Source organism: Neoarius graeffei, chromosome 11, assembly GCF_027579695.1.
Source record: "Neoarius graeffei isolate fNeoGra1 chromosome 11, fNeoGra1.pri, whole genome shotgun sequence".
In the NCBI taxonomy this organism is placed as follows: domain Eukaryota; kingdom Metazoa; phylum Chordata; class Actinopteri; order Siluriformes; family Ariidae; genus Neoarius; species Neoarius graeffei.
Genome location: NC_083579.1, coordinates 52,893,479 through 52,909,303, shown reverse-complemented (window position 1 = coordinate 52,909,303; position 15,825 = coordinate 52,893,479). Strand labels below are relative to the sequence as shown.

The following is a 15,825-nucleotide window of genomic DNA, read 5'->3' as shown; positions in this document are numbered from 1 at the left end:
CATTAAATAACGATCAGTGCACGTGCTGAGTACATTACACCAGCTCTCTACTGCAGCAGCATGCATGCACCTTAAAGACAGGCTGGAGAAGCATCACAGCAACACAAAACAGCCAAGTTTTTCTGCCTCTCCTTCCAAAATAAGAAACCCTGTTACAGTGTCACGGGATGTGAGCAGTGAAGATTTACCACAAATTCACAAACGTTTAATAAATCAATAAGTCACTAAAATGCTTAGTGTACATGCAAGGGTGTAATTTTGGTTTAAGGGTGGCAATCCACAATCCCTCAATCCCACAATTTCCCACTTTACCTCATGCTCAGGCACTAACATAAAATTAGTGTTCATGTAAATAGAGACCCAGGAAAAGGAGAACATCATTCTTATTCCTATAAGAACATAATGATTATATAAAATGTCAATAATTAAAATTTTGATGAGTCCTAGCCAGGGTACATCACTCCTTGCGTCCGGTGTTACTGGGATATGCTCCAGATTCGCCATGAACAGAACCAGGATAAAGCACTTACTTAAGCAGTTACTGCTTCCTTGCCTACTGTATAACATGTATCAGTCATGATCAAACCAGGCTGTGTATTGTCTACCCTGGAGTTAGCTGTTGGAGTTTTCCATCCATCCATTATCTGTAGCCGTTTATCCTGCACATGGCTGCAGCTGACTATGGGCGAGAGGTGGGGTACACCCTGTCATGTGTCATCCATTCACACCTACAGCCAATTTAGAGCCACCAATTAGCCTAACCTGTCTGTCTTTGGACTGTGGGGGAAACTGGAGCACCCAGAGGAGTGCAGTGGGGGAGAACATGCAAACTCCACACAGAAAGGCCCTCGTCGGCTGCTGGGCTCGAACCCAGGACCTTTTTGCTGTGAGGCGACAGTGCTAACCACTACACCACCGTACTGCCCCGTTGGAGTTTTCCATCTATCCATCCATCCATTACCTGTAGCCACTTATCCTGTCCTACAGGGTTGCAAGCAAGCTGGAGCCTATCCCAGCTGACTACGGGCGAAAGGCGGGGTACACCCTGGACAAGTCGCCAGGTCATCACAGGGCTGACACATAGACACAGACAACCATTCACACTCACATTCACACCTACGCTCAATTTAGAGTCACCAGTTAACCTAACCTGCATGTCTTTGGACTGTAGGGGAAACCAGAGCACCCGGAGGAAACCCACGCAGACCCAGGGAGAGCATACAAACTCAACACAGAAAGGCCCTCGTCAGCCGCGGGGCTCGAACCCAGGACATTCTTGCTGTGAGGCGACAGCGCTAACCACTACACCACCATGCCGCCCCGTTGGAGTTTTATTTTTCTCTATTTCATTGTACTTTGTCTGCTTATTTGTAAGATTGAATTGTTTTCCTTAGCTGTTTGCTGATCGTTGGTACTTCAACAGAATATTACACTTAGTGTTATTCTGTCACTTGTTCAGTTGGCCCCTGAACTTTCTTGTCTAGAAATTCAGCACTTCTAGGACCTGACTTTTGCACTTGTACATCACTCTGGATAAGCGCATCTGCTAAATGCCATGTAATGTAATATAAAGATGAACAAATGAGAAAATAACATTTGAATGAATGAATGAATGTCACGGTGGTGCAGTGGTTAACACTGTCGCCTCACAGCAAGAAGGTTCTGAGTTTAAACCTGGCAGCTGACTGGAGCTTTTTTGTATGGAGTTTGCATGTTCTCCTCGTGCCTGTGTGGGTTTCCTCTGGGTGCTCCGGTTTCCTCCTACAGTCTAAAGACATGCAGATTAGGTCATCTGTCTACTCTTGTCCATATAGGTGTGAATGTGAGAATGAATGGTTGTTTGTCTCTGTGTTAGCTCTGTGTCCAGGGCGTAACCTGCCTCTGGCCTAAAGTCAGCTGGGATTGGTTCCAGCTTTCCCTGCAACCCTGACAGATAAGCGGTACAGATAATCGATGGATGGATGAATAATGACACATTAAATATAGACATTTTGGGAATATAAAATGTAGAGATGGGAGATAATACATAAAATAACTATCATCTAATAAATTAAATATACTGTATAAATGTCTCAGAAGTGTCCTGAATTCTATACGTATCTTGCATAGTCCACTTGCAAGGACTAGAACTCCGGCCTTGCACAAAGCTATTTTAAGGCTCCATTTTCAGAGCAGCCATGTCACAGGTGTAGCAGCAATGACACACTCTCATTGCTTCAAGCCTTGGACGTGGACAGGCAGGGCAGCTGTCCAGCTCTATCACACTAAAGAACGCTGGGCATGTAGCAGAGATCTGGGATAGCTGGCTGGAGAAGCAATGGGGGAGGAAATAAGTATGTGGGGAAAGGGTTCGGTTGTCGTGGTTCAGGTTTGTCTTAGACGTAAGCATTTTAGTCTAAGATACTTAAAGTATTTTTTTTTAAAGTTCTCAAAATGTGTTATCACCCAAAATGGCCCTGTAAGCCACATCATACAAAACTCACCTGCAAGACCTTTGATGCGTGAACGCTCGTAGAGCCGAGCTTTACTGTTGTCGTTGTCCAGCTCATCATCAGGCAGCTCAAAGCGTGTGTTGATACGGCTGTGCTGCTGTGGGATATCAGCATTGTCAAAGTCCATGGTGGTGGTCATGGCTGCTGAAAGGGGTGGGAGGGCTAGACGACCTCAGAGCAATGTGGAATGGGGCTAACGGATGACCTGAAAAGACAGAAGAGACCTTTTCATTTCTTTTTCTGCCAAACTGCAGGGTCCAAAATCATTGAAATGACTCATATTGCAGATTACTTCATGCTGAAGATGTTTGTACATGGTCTAGTCCAATTCTGCTTTCATTAAACACATGAATCTTTGACATTTTTATTGGGACAAGTAGCAAAACGACTACAGAATGATCAAACAACTTAGCAACACATAGCTATGCTCTTCACATTAGGCATTAAACACTGACATCTGAATAGGCCAGCATTTTCAGAGTACGTGCATGGACGTCTGTGGCGTGATGGGTGAACGTATGTGACGAAGATAGCTCTATCTTTCAGAGGCATGCTGCTTTTTCCTACCCTTATCACCCAACACAGGGGCTGGGCAACCCCTCAAAGTAAAATAACACAGAATTTTACGAACATCTTTGTCACATACTATGTGTTTTGAGCTAACGTACATGACTGCTTATTTCAGGATTCAGCCATGTGTAAAAGCTTTGATTCAGCACCTTTTAATCATGCAGTGGCTTCAAATTAGAGACTTAATCTTCTGGACTATATGAGCCACAGTCACTACAAAGGCAGGACTTGTGACACAATGGCCCTAAAAGTATTTGGACACTTAAGCCAGGCTTTCAAATGTATGATTTAATGGTATTACAAAACATGTCAAATTAAAAAAAAAAGATACCATAATCATGCTTATTAAGCAAAACCTTTCCTGAAAACTATAATGTTATATATATGACGTGTATGAAATTAAATATAACTGACTACACACATGCACTATAAATTACATTGGGACTCATCTCATCTCATTATCTCAAGCCGCTTTATCCTTCTACAGGGTCGCAGGAGAGCTGGAGCCTATCCCAGCTGACTACGGGCAAAAGGCGGGGTACACCCTGGACAAGTCGCCAGGTCATCACAGGGCTGACACATAGACACAGACAACCATTCACATTCACACCTACGGTCAATTTAGAGTCACCAGTTAACCTAACCAGCATGTCTTTGGACTGTGGGGGAAACCGGAGCACCCGGAGGAAACCCACACGGACACAACATGCAAGCTCCACACAGAAAGGCCCTCGCCGGCCCCGGGGCTCGAACCCAGGACCTTCTTGCTGTGAGGCAACAGCGCTAACCACTGCACCACCGTGCCGCCCTACATTGGGACTAGTTGGTTAAAAGTAATTGCAAAAATTGCTAAGAAGAGGGAAATAGTTTTTGAGAAAAGGTCAAGAATCATCTGTTTGCACAAAGAAGGCCGGACCAGGGGGAAAAACACACACACACACACACACTGAACTCTTACTTTCTCCACAGATTGATATCTTGATTAAAAAAAAAATTCAAATGAAAAAAAGACAACATAGAGGACAGACCACCAGCAGACTGGGCAGGATAATTCTGAGTAAAATCAAGAAAAAAAAAAAAAACGGCAGAGAAACTGGAGCCAGGCTCGCTTCAGACATTAACGAGATTTATCAAATACAGCTAGAGCACAAACTATTCAAAACAGAATCAACAAGTATGAGTACAGAGGAAGATTAATGTGGCATAAACCATTCTTCAGCCTCAAGAATGAGAAAGCAAGGTCAAAATTTGCAACAGAACATGTACAGACAGACAGACAGACAGAGACAGATAGCGGCTTCTAGAGAATTGTCTTCTTTTTAGAGCAATCTAAATTTTACTTCAGTGGATGTGAAAGCAGAATGGTTAATATGGGTTACTATAAAGTGCAGAGGTGCAAATGTCAAAATCTGGGGCTGTTTTGCTTACAGTTACTCTGTGTTAATGAGCTTGTGTTCATTGATGGCATCATGAAGTCAGAAGTGTGTACACAGGCAATTTGGTGACAAAAGTGGATTTTTCAACAGGATAATAATCCAAAGCACTCCAGCAGCCTTTTAAAACAAAGACTTCACCAAAGGAAAATTGAAGTCTTACAGTGGCCCTCTCAGAGCCCAAACCCAATAGAGCAGCTAGAGCGTGAGATGCAACAGAGAAGAAATTAGCAGATAGTGGATGCTCTAGTGTGGATGAACTGAACGTTTTGTTGGTTGAATCTTGGAGGAAAAGTCCACCACAAGTGTTACAGAAAGTGGTTGATTCAATGCCCAGACACTGTCAGGAAGTTCTGCAGAACAAAGGATGGCAAACTAAATACTGAAACACGCTAACGGTGATCTTCAATGAAGCCACTATTTAGTGTCCAAATACTTTTTTTTGTCAAATTTTGAAGTTTTTTGACTGTTTTTCAACATAACCATCCATTTTTTGGTGGGGGGGAAATGTTTTGCTTGAAAATTTTATGTTTTCTAATTTCGTGAAATTCCTGCCTTTGCCACAATCGTGGCTTAACTTTCCGAAATCTTTTTTGAGACCACGGTATACGATTAATTGTCTCTAAAAATTAACCATGTCTATCTCATGCTTAGCTAAATATATATCCTTTTAGCTAACTCCTCAACCCTACGACTATTTTATAAAACACCAAACTAAGCATGAATCATAATATTATCAGCTTTAATAAAGCACAATAAGCTTATCTCTTCCACTGATGATAATCATGACCCAATTATCATATAGCTATTGTATAATGCAAGAAGGAGAGAAGAAAGAGAATAACAGGTTGAGAGAAGAGGCCCTGGTGGAGGTGGAGGAGCGTTTCTTTCACTTGCTCTTCTGTATCAGGAGGCTGCAGAGAGGATGTTATCAAAGAATGATGCTCCCTCCCTCAGCAGGAATCCCCTTATCACAGCCTACAGAGTCGACTCCTGCTCCATCAGCCTGCTCTCTGCAACTGTACTTACGTTTATGGTTAAAGAAAAGGCATGTGACATACTGTAGCTCCTGCCATCTCGACAGGAAGATCCGGTCTAATGTCCTGACGTAAAAATATCAGAGTAACTGAAAAAATATTCGATTACTAGTTCAACTTCTAAATCGATGTTGATGAAGATAGTCTGTGTATGAAACGTGTGATGAATTGGCTGATATTTTTACCATGCCGAGCGAACTGTTGTACACTAGCTACGAAGCAGGAGACAGTTGTGGAATATTTCTGACGCGTGTGATGATGAAGTAGTGAAACTAGAGACAGGCGTGGTTTGGATGCCCTCGTGTGCTGCTGTATGAAGAACTACAACCTGGCACTGAGTGCTCTGTTTTCTACAGAAATCGTTGATCAGTATTACTGGCATGAAGTTAGCCAATAAAACATTAATCATTGAATCCTGATAAGCAAACTGTGCTGTAACAGCAGACAAGTCAAAATAGGAATAAAGTGCGTGAACCAAAATGATATCACATAGATGGAAAATCAAACATGACCTTGTGATGTGATTGTGATTAAACCCCTATAATACTTCCAGGACCTGTCACTGGGTCAGGAGCTACACGCATTTTTATTCGTTTCACTATAGTTAGTGAATAGATGATGGTAGTTACTGAGTTTTGTTATGAATAACTGAGTGGTAAACTGTGACATCAAGGGGTTAATACGGCACAAGTGTGTTCCAATAAAGGCTGCAAGCTAGTAGCTAGGAGAAGCAAAATGGAACAAATCAATCTTAGACTAATCCTGGAATATTCCAAACAACAGTCAACAGGTTGTTAATGTAATTCAGTGTAGATTTAAGCTCATAACATACATGTGCGGACTACAGGGTGTCCTTATAAGGTGAGGACGGTACAGCAGGCATGCCGAATTTCTTTGTTATTTCAAAGCTTGGCGATAAAACAGGGCTGTTTTACTTTCCCTGATATTGTGAAGCCATACTGTTTATTTAATAGACAGAGAATGTGTGTAAGTGTGAGTAAGTGAGTGTGAGTGAGAGGGAGGGGGGCCTTTGGAGCTAAGAGCATGCTATTTCTGCCCTTGTGCTGTTACACTTTAAACTTTAATAGCAGAATATGTGCGTTAAATTGGGGATAAAAATGGAAAAAAGGGAGATGTGTGTAATATTAAAACGACAAACTATACTTTTGTTGACCAACAAGTAGCCACGTAACAACTGTCAGCGTTATGGAGAAAAAGTTCAACTTCAACTCCAACAATCAATAATAAAATCCATATAAATAGTAAATAGTGTGTAACTATTAAAAAAGTCAGAATAGAGCATGGCATAATTGTAACCTACAGTACTACAGTGCAATAATACACATGTAGTTTCTTTTTTAAATAATATACATTAGCCTTACACGTTATTTTAATAAATGAATGTCTTATGAACATTCTGAATTGCAATTAAGAAATTAAAAAGAAAGACTTACCAATTTTTGAGATTTTGAAATATTATTGGCAGTTTCCTCTTCAGTGTATAGTAGAAAGAAATCCGTTAACTGTAGGTTAAGTGTGTTCTAATCCAGGGTGAGGCGCTGAGGCCGGGGACAGCGACATGGGGACTGAGTGCAGCTCCACGCTCTCGACCCGCCCTAACAGTTAAAAATAAAGCGCGCCTCGCAGCGCACAGTGCAGGACGCACATTCCTGCTGAGCACTACTGCCTTTAAATGGCACATGCACTGAGAATGGAGCTACTCACTCCCACCCAGAGTGTGTTCCGCCTTCACCCAGACACTGGCCTCACAAAAGAGTCACCTCTGCATGAACCGGGAATGTCGACCACCAATACCACCACCACGAGGAGCATGAGGCCTGTACTGACTTCAACTTTAAAAAAAAAAAGTGCACCAAGTGCTATAGTTGATGGGACACATTTCATATCATATTCACTTTCCCTTAAGGAAAATTTTCATGGCATCATATGTTTTTCCACATGTAATCATATGAGTAATACGCAACTGCATGGCAAAAACATCCAAAGGTGTATTGTACATGATCTCAATTGAACACGTGACATCATGTGAATAGTATGTGAAAAATATTATTTACATGTATCACGTGAAAAAATTGTGTTGGGGTTCACCCAGTCGGAAACGGTCAACTTACTTCTCGGGACCCCGCCCTCGTGTCACCCAGACGTCTGGGGGGGTTAGTCGCAAAGAAAGACAGGAACCCCAATGTAGTTCACATCTTTATTCGCAAGTTCCCCCCAATTTGGACAAGAATACAGAGGGTTATTATATACGAGTGTTATCTGTGTGTAAATGACATCACTGTTTGATATCTGTGTGTGTGTGCATGAATGTGTGTATGTGTGTGTCTATGGAGGGGTGTGAGTGAGTGACATCATTTTGATATCTGTGTCTATGTGTGTGTGTGTGTGTCACATCTTAATTACATCACTGTTCTGATGGAATGTTCAGATGTATGTGTGTGTGTAAATCATAACATAATGACATATTTCTGATGATATGACATGATAGCAAGGTACAGACAGATTTTAAAGGTCTTTGCTTACGTACACCCCTTCAGGTCAGATATATCATAGGGCAATATGTACTTAAGATGGTGATGGAATTTTTAAACACAGATAATATGTCTAGTCTACGAAGTCAGAAATTAATGCCAACAGAAATAGTTTAAAAGATCTAAAAGCTAAAGGATGAAAAGCTCATAAATTCTTAACACATGAATGTGTGTTAAGTGCTAAGTCAGCAAATTACATCTTGATTTCATCAATATGTAGTAAGACAATCATAAGCAAAATAACAAATAAGAATATGTCTTTAACAATCCTAAATTATATTCTGTAATTATAAAACTAACTTAAAACTATAAAACTAACTTAAATAATTGAATGCATCTTAGATCTAACAATTAAATCTAAATCACTGCCATAGTATATGCAATAGTCCAAAATAATAAAGGATCTTAAAAATATAAAGTCTTTACTCTTTGTGCAGCTGTGGTTGTGTGTGATATCAAAGGCCATTGTGGGGGTGTGTGATATCATCGCAGACCCTGTCGCCATCTAAACACATCTCTGATCAACAATACACATTTCATATCAAAATAAACAAAATGTTCCCAAACAATGTCCAGCCGAGACATAAGGTCATTTTAACTGAACAAAATTAATCCTTAATTTTGTCACAAATAAATTACTGCCTTCTTGGTCAAGAATAATACTTATATAAACCTACATATAAACCTAACAAATTGTATGTGAAATAATTTTGTGTAAAAAAAAATCACCTGTGGAAATTGAAACATTCATTCAACTAAATGATTCATTTGGAACAATCACATGGAAAATGAGAAGCACTACAAGTGAAAATGTGTGAAATATGATGTGTATTGTCTAAAAACGTGTCTAGATTTGAATCATGGGATTTTTCACATGAAGACTGGGTGACTTCTAGAAGGATTTATGAGGAACATCTGTACACCTACCCATTCATGCAATTGTCTAATCATGGGGGGAAGCCATGGCCTAATGGTTAGAGAAGCAGCTTTGGGACCAAAATGTTGCTGGTTTGATTCCCTGGACCAGCAGGAATGGCTGAAGTGCCCTTGAGCAAGGCACCCAACGGCTCGTCTGGGTATGTTGTATGTTGCTCTGGAGTCAAGTCGAGTCGAGTCAAGTAGAGTCATCAACCAGTCATGTAGCAGCAGTGCAATGCAAATATGGGCCAGTAGCCTCAGGCAATGTTCACATCAACTATGCACTCTAAAAAATAAAGGTGCTTCAGTGGTTCTTCAAATCTCTGGATGGTTCCATGGAGAGTCAAAACTCTGTGATGAACCATTACATTATGCGAAAGGTTCTTCACATTGGAAATGGTTCTTCAGAGCCTGGCATTCTCTTACCATTTGCTGGTCAATGCACATAGGCTATGTTTACACAAATCTGTCTTCACTGCTCAAACAAATGGTTTAAATGGTTCTTTAAAGAACTGTTGCATGAACGGTTCTTTGAAGCCCTGAAAAAGGTTCTTCTATGGCATCGCCCTGAAGAACCGATACTGGCCCCATTATTTTTTAGAGTGTGGGTTGTTTTACAATCAGGGTACGCAAGCTAAAAATCACATTTAACACTTATTATCTTCAATATCAAAAGGCTTGACTAAATAAACTTGGTTGTTTATTGTAGCCCTGTGATAGCTCTATTTACCATGCAAAAAAAAATTTGGTGATAACATTATTTTTGGTGACTGTATGGCAATATATGTCATATTTAGCAAAATTACTCGTGTCATTTAGAAAAAGTGCTTTTTTGACCAAAGGTAGCTCCAAAAGGGATGCACTTAAATCATTCTTTATACCATAAAACAAATATTTGGTTCCATATCATTGGAAACATAGTTAAGTTTTAATGTTGAATGGCAGTAAGTTTTCAGACTATTTTGATCAAATTAGTATGTAATTGTGTCAAAAAAAAGTCCTCTCCGAGACAGCTAATTTTTCAATATAAAATAACATATCTAAAATGATTATTTTCATCCTAAAATGTGGTCAAGATATTGGGACATAAATATTAGAGACAACTAACACAAAGCTTACAGCCTTATATTTAAAAGCACTATGGAAGTAGTGGATTCTGAATTGTCAAAAAAAAATGTCCTCTCCAAGAATCACTTCATTTGTTTCTCCCTGCTTAAAGCTACACTTAATCTTCTTTATCTTATAGCAGATTACACAAAACTACCACACACATATGTCAAAAAATTACCTGAAATCTGTTCTTTAACTTGTCCTTCACTTAAAAACTGGTACAAGAACCAGTCTGAATCAATTTGAATTTTGGACCCCTGTGACACAAACTTTGTACCCTGATTGTAAAACAACCCCTATCAGAATTGGGGGGGGGGGGGGGGGGGGGGGATATGATCTCAGTGATTTTGATGGTGGCATGATTGTTGTTGCCAGATGGGCTGGTCTCCTGGGATTTTGACACACAACAATCTCTAGAGTTTACTCAGAATGGTGCAATAAAGGAAAAACATCAACTGAGAAGCAGTTCTACAGATGGAAATGCCTTGTTGGTCAACAGGGAATGGTCAGACTGGTTTTGAGGTGACAGAAAGACTACAGTAACTCAGATAACCACTCTATACAATTGTGGTGAGCAGAAAAGCATCTTAGAATGCACAACACGTTGAAACTTGAGGTGGATGAGCTCCAACAGCAGAAGACCACATCAGGTTCCACTTCTGTCAGCCAAGAACAGAAAGCTGAGGCTGCAGTTGGCACAGACTCACCAAAACTGGACAGCTGAAGACTGGAAAAACATTGCCTGGTCTGATGAATTTTGATGCCTGCTGAGGCACAGACATGGTAGGGTCAGAATTCAGCACCAACTGCATGAATCCATGGACCCAATCTGCCTTGTGTCAATAGTCCAGGCTGGTGGAGTTGGTGTCATGATGTGGAGAATGTTTTCTTGGCACCCTTTTGACCCAATAATACCAATCAATCATTGTTTGAATGCCACAGTCTATCTGATTATTGTTACTGGCCATGAAGGGAAGCACATGGTCAGTAACAATACTCAGATAGACTGTGGCATTCAAGCACAGGCACAGGGTCGCAGGCAAACTGGAGCCTATCCCAGCTGACTATGGGCGAAAGGCGGGGTACACCCTGGACAAGTTGCCAGGTCATCACAGGGCTGACACATAGACACAGACAACCATTCACACTCACATTCACACCTACGGTCAATTTAGAGTCACCAGTTAACCTAACCTGCATGTCTTTGGACTGTGGGGGAAACCGGAGCACCCGGAGGAAACCCACGCGGACACGGGGAGAACATGCAAACTCCACACAGAAAGGCCCTCGCCGGCCACGGGGCTCAAACCCAGACCTTCTTGCTGTGAGGCGACAGCGCTAACCACTACACCACCATCAAAGTATATGGTAAGAATTTATCTTTTTTATTTTTCAATAATAATAATAATAATTATTATTATTCACAAATTGCTACTGTTATTTCTCCGGTTTGTTTACATTCCAAGCAGAAATGATTCTGTCGGACGTTTTGTATGAAGTTTTTGTTTATCAAATTTGCAAAAAATAAAAATGTTCTGTTTCTCAAAATCCAGCGAATGTGGACAGAATAAGAATAAAAAGTTATTCCACTCAGTCTTGTCATATATTACTTGGTGCTACGCGCCTCATCGACAATCAGCTCATGTACGACTCGATTTTGTGGAATAACTGTTAAATATTGAATATATACTGCCCAAAAGTGGAGCTACTGATTAGTATATGAACAAAATATTTGCAAGGGCACAAAATCAACCTGAATAGAAGATTAACATTAATATGAACCATGAAGGGCGGCACGGTGGTGTAGTGGTTAGCACTGTTGCCTCACAGCAAGAAGGTCCGGGTTCGAGCCCCGTGGCCGGTGAGGGCCTTTCTGTGCGGAGTTTGCATGTTCTCCCCGTGTCCGCGTGGGTTTCCTCCGGGTGCTCCGGTTTCCCCCACAGTCCAAAGACATGCAGGTTAGGTTAACTGGTGACTCTAAATTGACCGTAGGTGTGAATGTGAGTGTGAATGGTTGTCTGTGTCTATGTGTCAGCCCTGTGATGACCTGGCGACTTGTCCAGGGTGTACCCCGCCTTTCGCCCGTAGTCAGCTGGGATAGGCTCCAGCTTGCCTGCGACCCTGTAGAACAGGATAAAGCGGCTACAGATGATGAGATGAACCATCAAATTGTGTAGTGTAGTGTATTTTGCAGCAATTTATTGCTGCATTGTCTTGTGACAGTGACACCAATAATGAGAGACGCACATAAAATAATCCCATGTTATTTAAAAAAAAAGCAAATTAAAAATAGGCGCTGGATTAAAACCCATCTATCTTATGTATATAAAGATACAAATGTCATTGTCTGGTGGTCAAGTGTTTATGAGATACGTTGCCTTGCATTTACGATTGGGTTTGCTGTGGTGGTACAGATTCGTCTTACGGTCAACAGCCATCAAAAATCAGGCATTGTCATATTCTCTTAAGTATGGGGCTCTGCTCCACACACTTTGCGCACAGGGAGCTCCGCTATCAGATGTTGGAACATTAACATGCAGTAGTATATTTGAACATCATTCTGTACCTTTCAGCACCATTCTGTGTATGACAGAGAAGGTGTGTGATGTTTACTCAGTATGAATAAAACCTCCAGACTTGAATGTTTCAATAAGATTGGAACAGCTTTTTTTGGCGAGACTGTCAGTTCTGAAGGAGACCCATTTTTGATGAAATTAATGGCTCGTTTTATGCATTATGTTAAGCTACAACAACTTTTCACAAGTCTCATTATTTATATGACAGAGTCTGATAAGCCATTTAAAACAAATAAATGTAACAAAAATATATTTTTATTATCACGATTATCTCATCTCATTATCTCTAGCCGCTTTATTCTGTTCTACAGGGTCGCAGGCAAGCTGGAGCCTATCCCAGCTGACTACGGGCGAAAGGCGGGGTACACCCTGGACAAGTCGCCAGGTCATCACAGGGCTGACACATAGACACAGACAACCATTCACACTCACATTCACACCTACGGTCAATTTAGAGTCACCAGTTAACCTAACCTGCATGTCTTTGGACTGTGGGGGAAACCGGAGCACCCGGAGGAAACCCATGCGGACACGGGGAGAACATGCAAACTCCTCACAGAAAGGCCCTCATCGGCCATGGGGCTCGAACCCGGACCTTCTTGCTGTGAGGCGACAGTGCTAACCACTACACCACCGTGCCGCCCATCACGATTATTATAGTGTAAAATACTATTTAGCATGTTAGGACACACACCATGTGCTTTGCATTTTCCCAGTCTTCTAAGGAGACCGTGGAGGAATGGCATACGCTCTCTCCTGTCAATCACAGCCAATAGCCAATCACAGCCATCTGTGAACTCGTGCATGAGGATAAGGGCAGATAGCTGGCTTCACGCGTCTCGGAGGAAGCACATGTTAACCTTTGCCCTCCCCAGGTGGTAGCAGTCATATGATAGAGGAGAGCTGACAGGTGGGTGGGACTCAATTGTTCCCAAATTACCAGGTTACCAAATTGGGGAGAAAGTAAAGAGAGGGAAAAATCAATAGGCAAGTCATTTGGAAAATTAACCTTTTATATTTAACAAAAAGTATAAAAACATAAATATGCAATTATAAAAAGCACAAAAAATAACAAAAAGGTTAACAAAAAATGCTGAAATTGTTTTACATTTAAATAGGCATGATTACATATGGCAATATTTGTTCAGTCAGGTATATACAATAGAAATGTTAAAGAGAACAGAGGAACTTCATAAGTCTTTCAGAGAAAGCAAAATTTAGGTCCTTCACTTGGGACTTTTAAAAGAAACTTCATATTAATCCCATTCTGCAGTGCTTTAGAAAAATCCTCATCTAATTGCATAGTCTATAAGTAATTTGATTTTGAGTATAAAAGTGTATAAGTGTCATTTCTCTCAGTGTTACTCTCATATCCATAATATTCAGGTGTCAGTACCACTCAATGGCTTTTTCAAGTCCTTTATGTCCTCATGATTCGAACAAGGACATGTGTGTGTGTGTGTGTGTGTGTGTGTGTGTGTGTGTGTGTGTGTGTATGTGTGTGTGTATGTGGTGATGGATGTATTTTATGCTACACATGCAGATCAGTACAAATATTCCTAGAGCGAAATAACATGCACAGTATGTCCATGCAATACAGACTGGTGAGATATGGTCATAATTTTTTACATCATACACAAACAGTTATTTAAAAAAAAAATAAATATATACATATATTGATTTGATTTTCTCCACCCTAAAGGATGATTTCAAATTCAGTGACACCTCATACAGCTCTAGCACTGTAGTGGCTAATTACATCACTCAATTCATAAACAGTCCTATTTCTTGGAGCGACTTTTGAATAAAGGGTTACTGTGAGACGAGATCTATAGTCGGTATCAAATGTATTAAACAAGTGTGTTTGCTATAAGACTGAGTGTGATGATGAAGTTTGTTCATGCTAGAGAATAATTTAGGAAAGCTTACAGCACTGCATTGCATATTTCTAGTAATTTCTTACAAAAGTAAAAATACTGCAAATGCCACCAAGTGGCAATAGTCAGTCGAAGTGGCAAAAACAGGACTCTTTTTGTAGCTTCTGCTCAGCATTATCTGACTTTTAGTCTCGTGTAGTACAGAAATGTAACTGTGTGCTCTACCTGTGGGTAGAAGCTTAGATATATATATATTGTACATCTCCATGCAGGAGCAGTGTGTTTTATATTATACATTCTGACATGCTCAATCAAAAAGACGTCTTTGCAAGTTCAAGTTTCAAATATATCAGCTTAGATTTGGACGTTTACCAAAATTAGCTTTGCTACACACACAGAAATACTGGACTGATCTAATCCTATTGATCTACATGTTATCCTATGTAGAGATATATACAGAGCAATTTAAGGTCAAGTACTTTTACAAATAGAGCTTATGGGTGATTGGGACAAACCTTAAAAATTCCTATATGAATTCTTTGTCCAGTCTTTGGCAAAACTAAGCACCATAAAGATCATGCACAATGTAGAAAAGTATCAATATAATTTCACAAACTTATCTTTCTATAAATAAACTAACCACCAGTGGTCTGAGGAGAACCAAAACAGAACAGAACAAAGTAATGAGGTGCAAATGTTAGAAAAGACCTTTAAGGGTTTTTAAATAAGTGCTCATTAGTAACCTCGTCTGTCACGATGACAAAAAGGAATCAAGGTCCGCGATTACAGCTGCTTGCTTCCTGGCCACAACATTCAACAGTCTCTGAGGCAGGGTTGGAGTTCCCAAATCAACCTGTAGAGGGAGACACAATGTCTACTGTACAACCAGAGGATTTAAGCTAAACTCGTTTTGAATAGTAGATGAAAATACCAGTAACTGGCAAATATAAAGGGTGAGGATAGAAAGGTTACCTGTAGTAGATAGATAACCGTAACAATTTCTCGACCCTGCCGCTGGCTGCGCTGAAGAATCCATGCGCTAGGAAACATTTCTCCACGTACAGTGTCCACACTTGGGCGAGGGAGAGACTCTTCAAATACAGACTGCATGGCCAACACCCACATATCATCCTGATGGACAGTAAGCAGAAAATATCCAAAAAGACAGAAAGAAATAAAGAGAGAAAGAGGCAGGGAGAGAGAAAGGATTCTTAGAAACATTCAGCAACAACTTCCTCTCGTTAAACCTTGATGTAATGC

The 15,825-nt window shown here is 40.6% G+C and overlaps 2 protein-coding genes across 3 annotated transcripts in view; both read right to left on the bottom strand.

Moving 5' to 3' along the window:
• sptb (spectrin, beta, erythrocytic) overlaps positions 1 to 7,174 on the bottom strand; it is a 43,199-nt gene extending 36,025 nt beyond the window's left edge. For both annotated transcript variants that reach the window (XM_060934191.1, XM_060934192.1), the window contains exons 1-2: positions 6,987 to 7,174; positions 2,484 to 2,697 (exon numbers count right to left, since the gene is read on the bottom strand). In XM_060934191.1, coding sequence (XP_060790174.1) covers positions 2,484 to 2,631 — 148 coding nt within the window. In that variant the 5' untranslated portion in view covers positions 2,632 to 2,697; positions 6,987 to 7,174. The remainder of the gene's footprint in view (positions 1 to 2,483; positions 2,698 to 6,986) is intronic.
• A 6,948-nt stretch (positions 7,175 to 14,122) lies between these two features.
• The window catches only part of stard9 (StAR-related lipid transfer (START) domain containing 9), an 82,290-nt gene continuing 80,587 nt past the window's right edge, over positions 14,123 to 15,825 (bottom strand). The window contains exons 31-32 of the mRNA XM_060934184.1: positions 15,538 to 15,696; positions 14,123 to 15,418 (exon numbers count right to left, since the gene is read on the bottom strand). Coding sequence (XP_060790167.1) covers positions 15,317 to 15,418; positions 15,538 to 15,696 — 261 coding nt within the window. The 3' untranslated portion in view covers positions 14,123 to 15,316. The remainder of the gene's footprint in view (positions 15,419 to 15,537; positions 15,697 to 15,825) is intronic.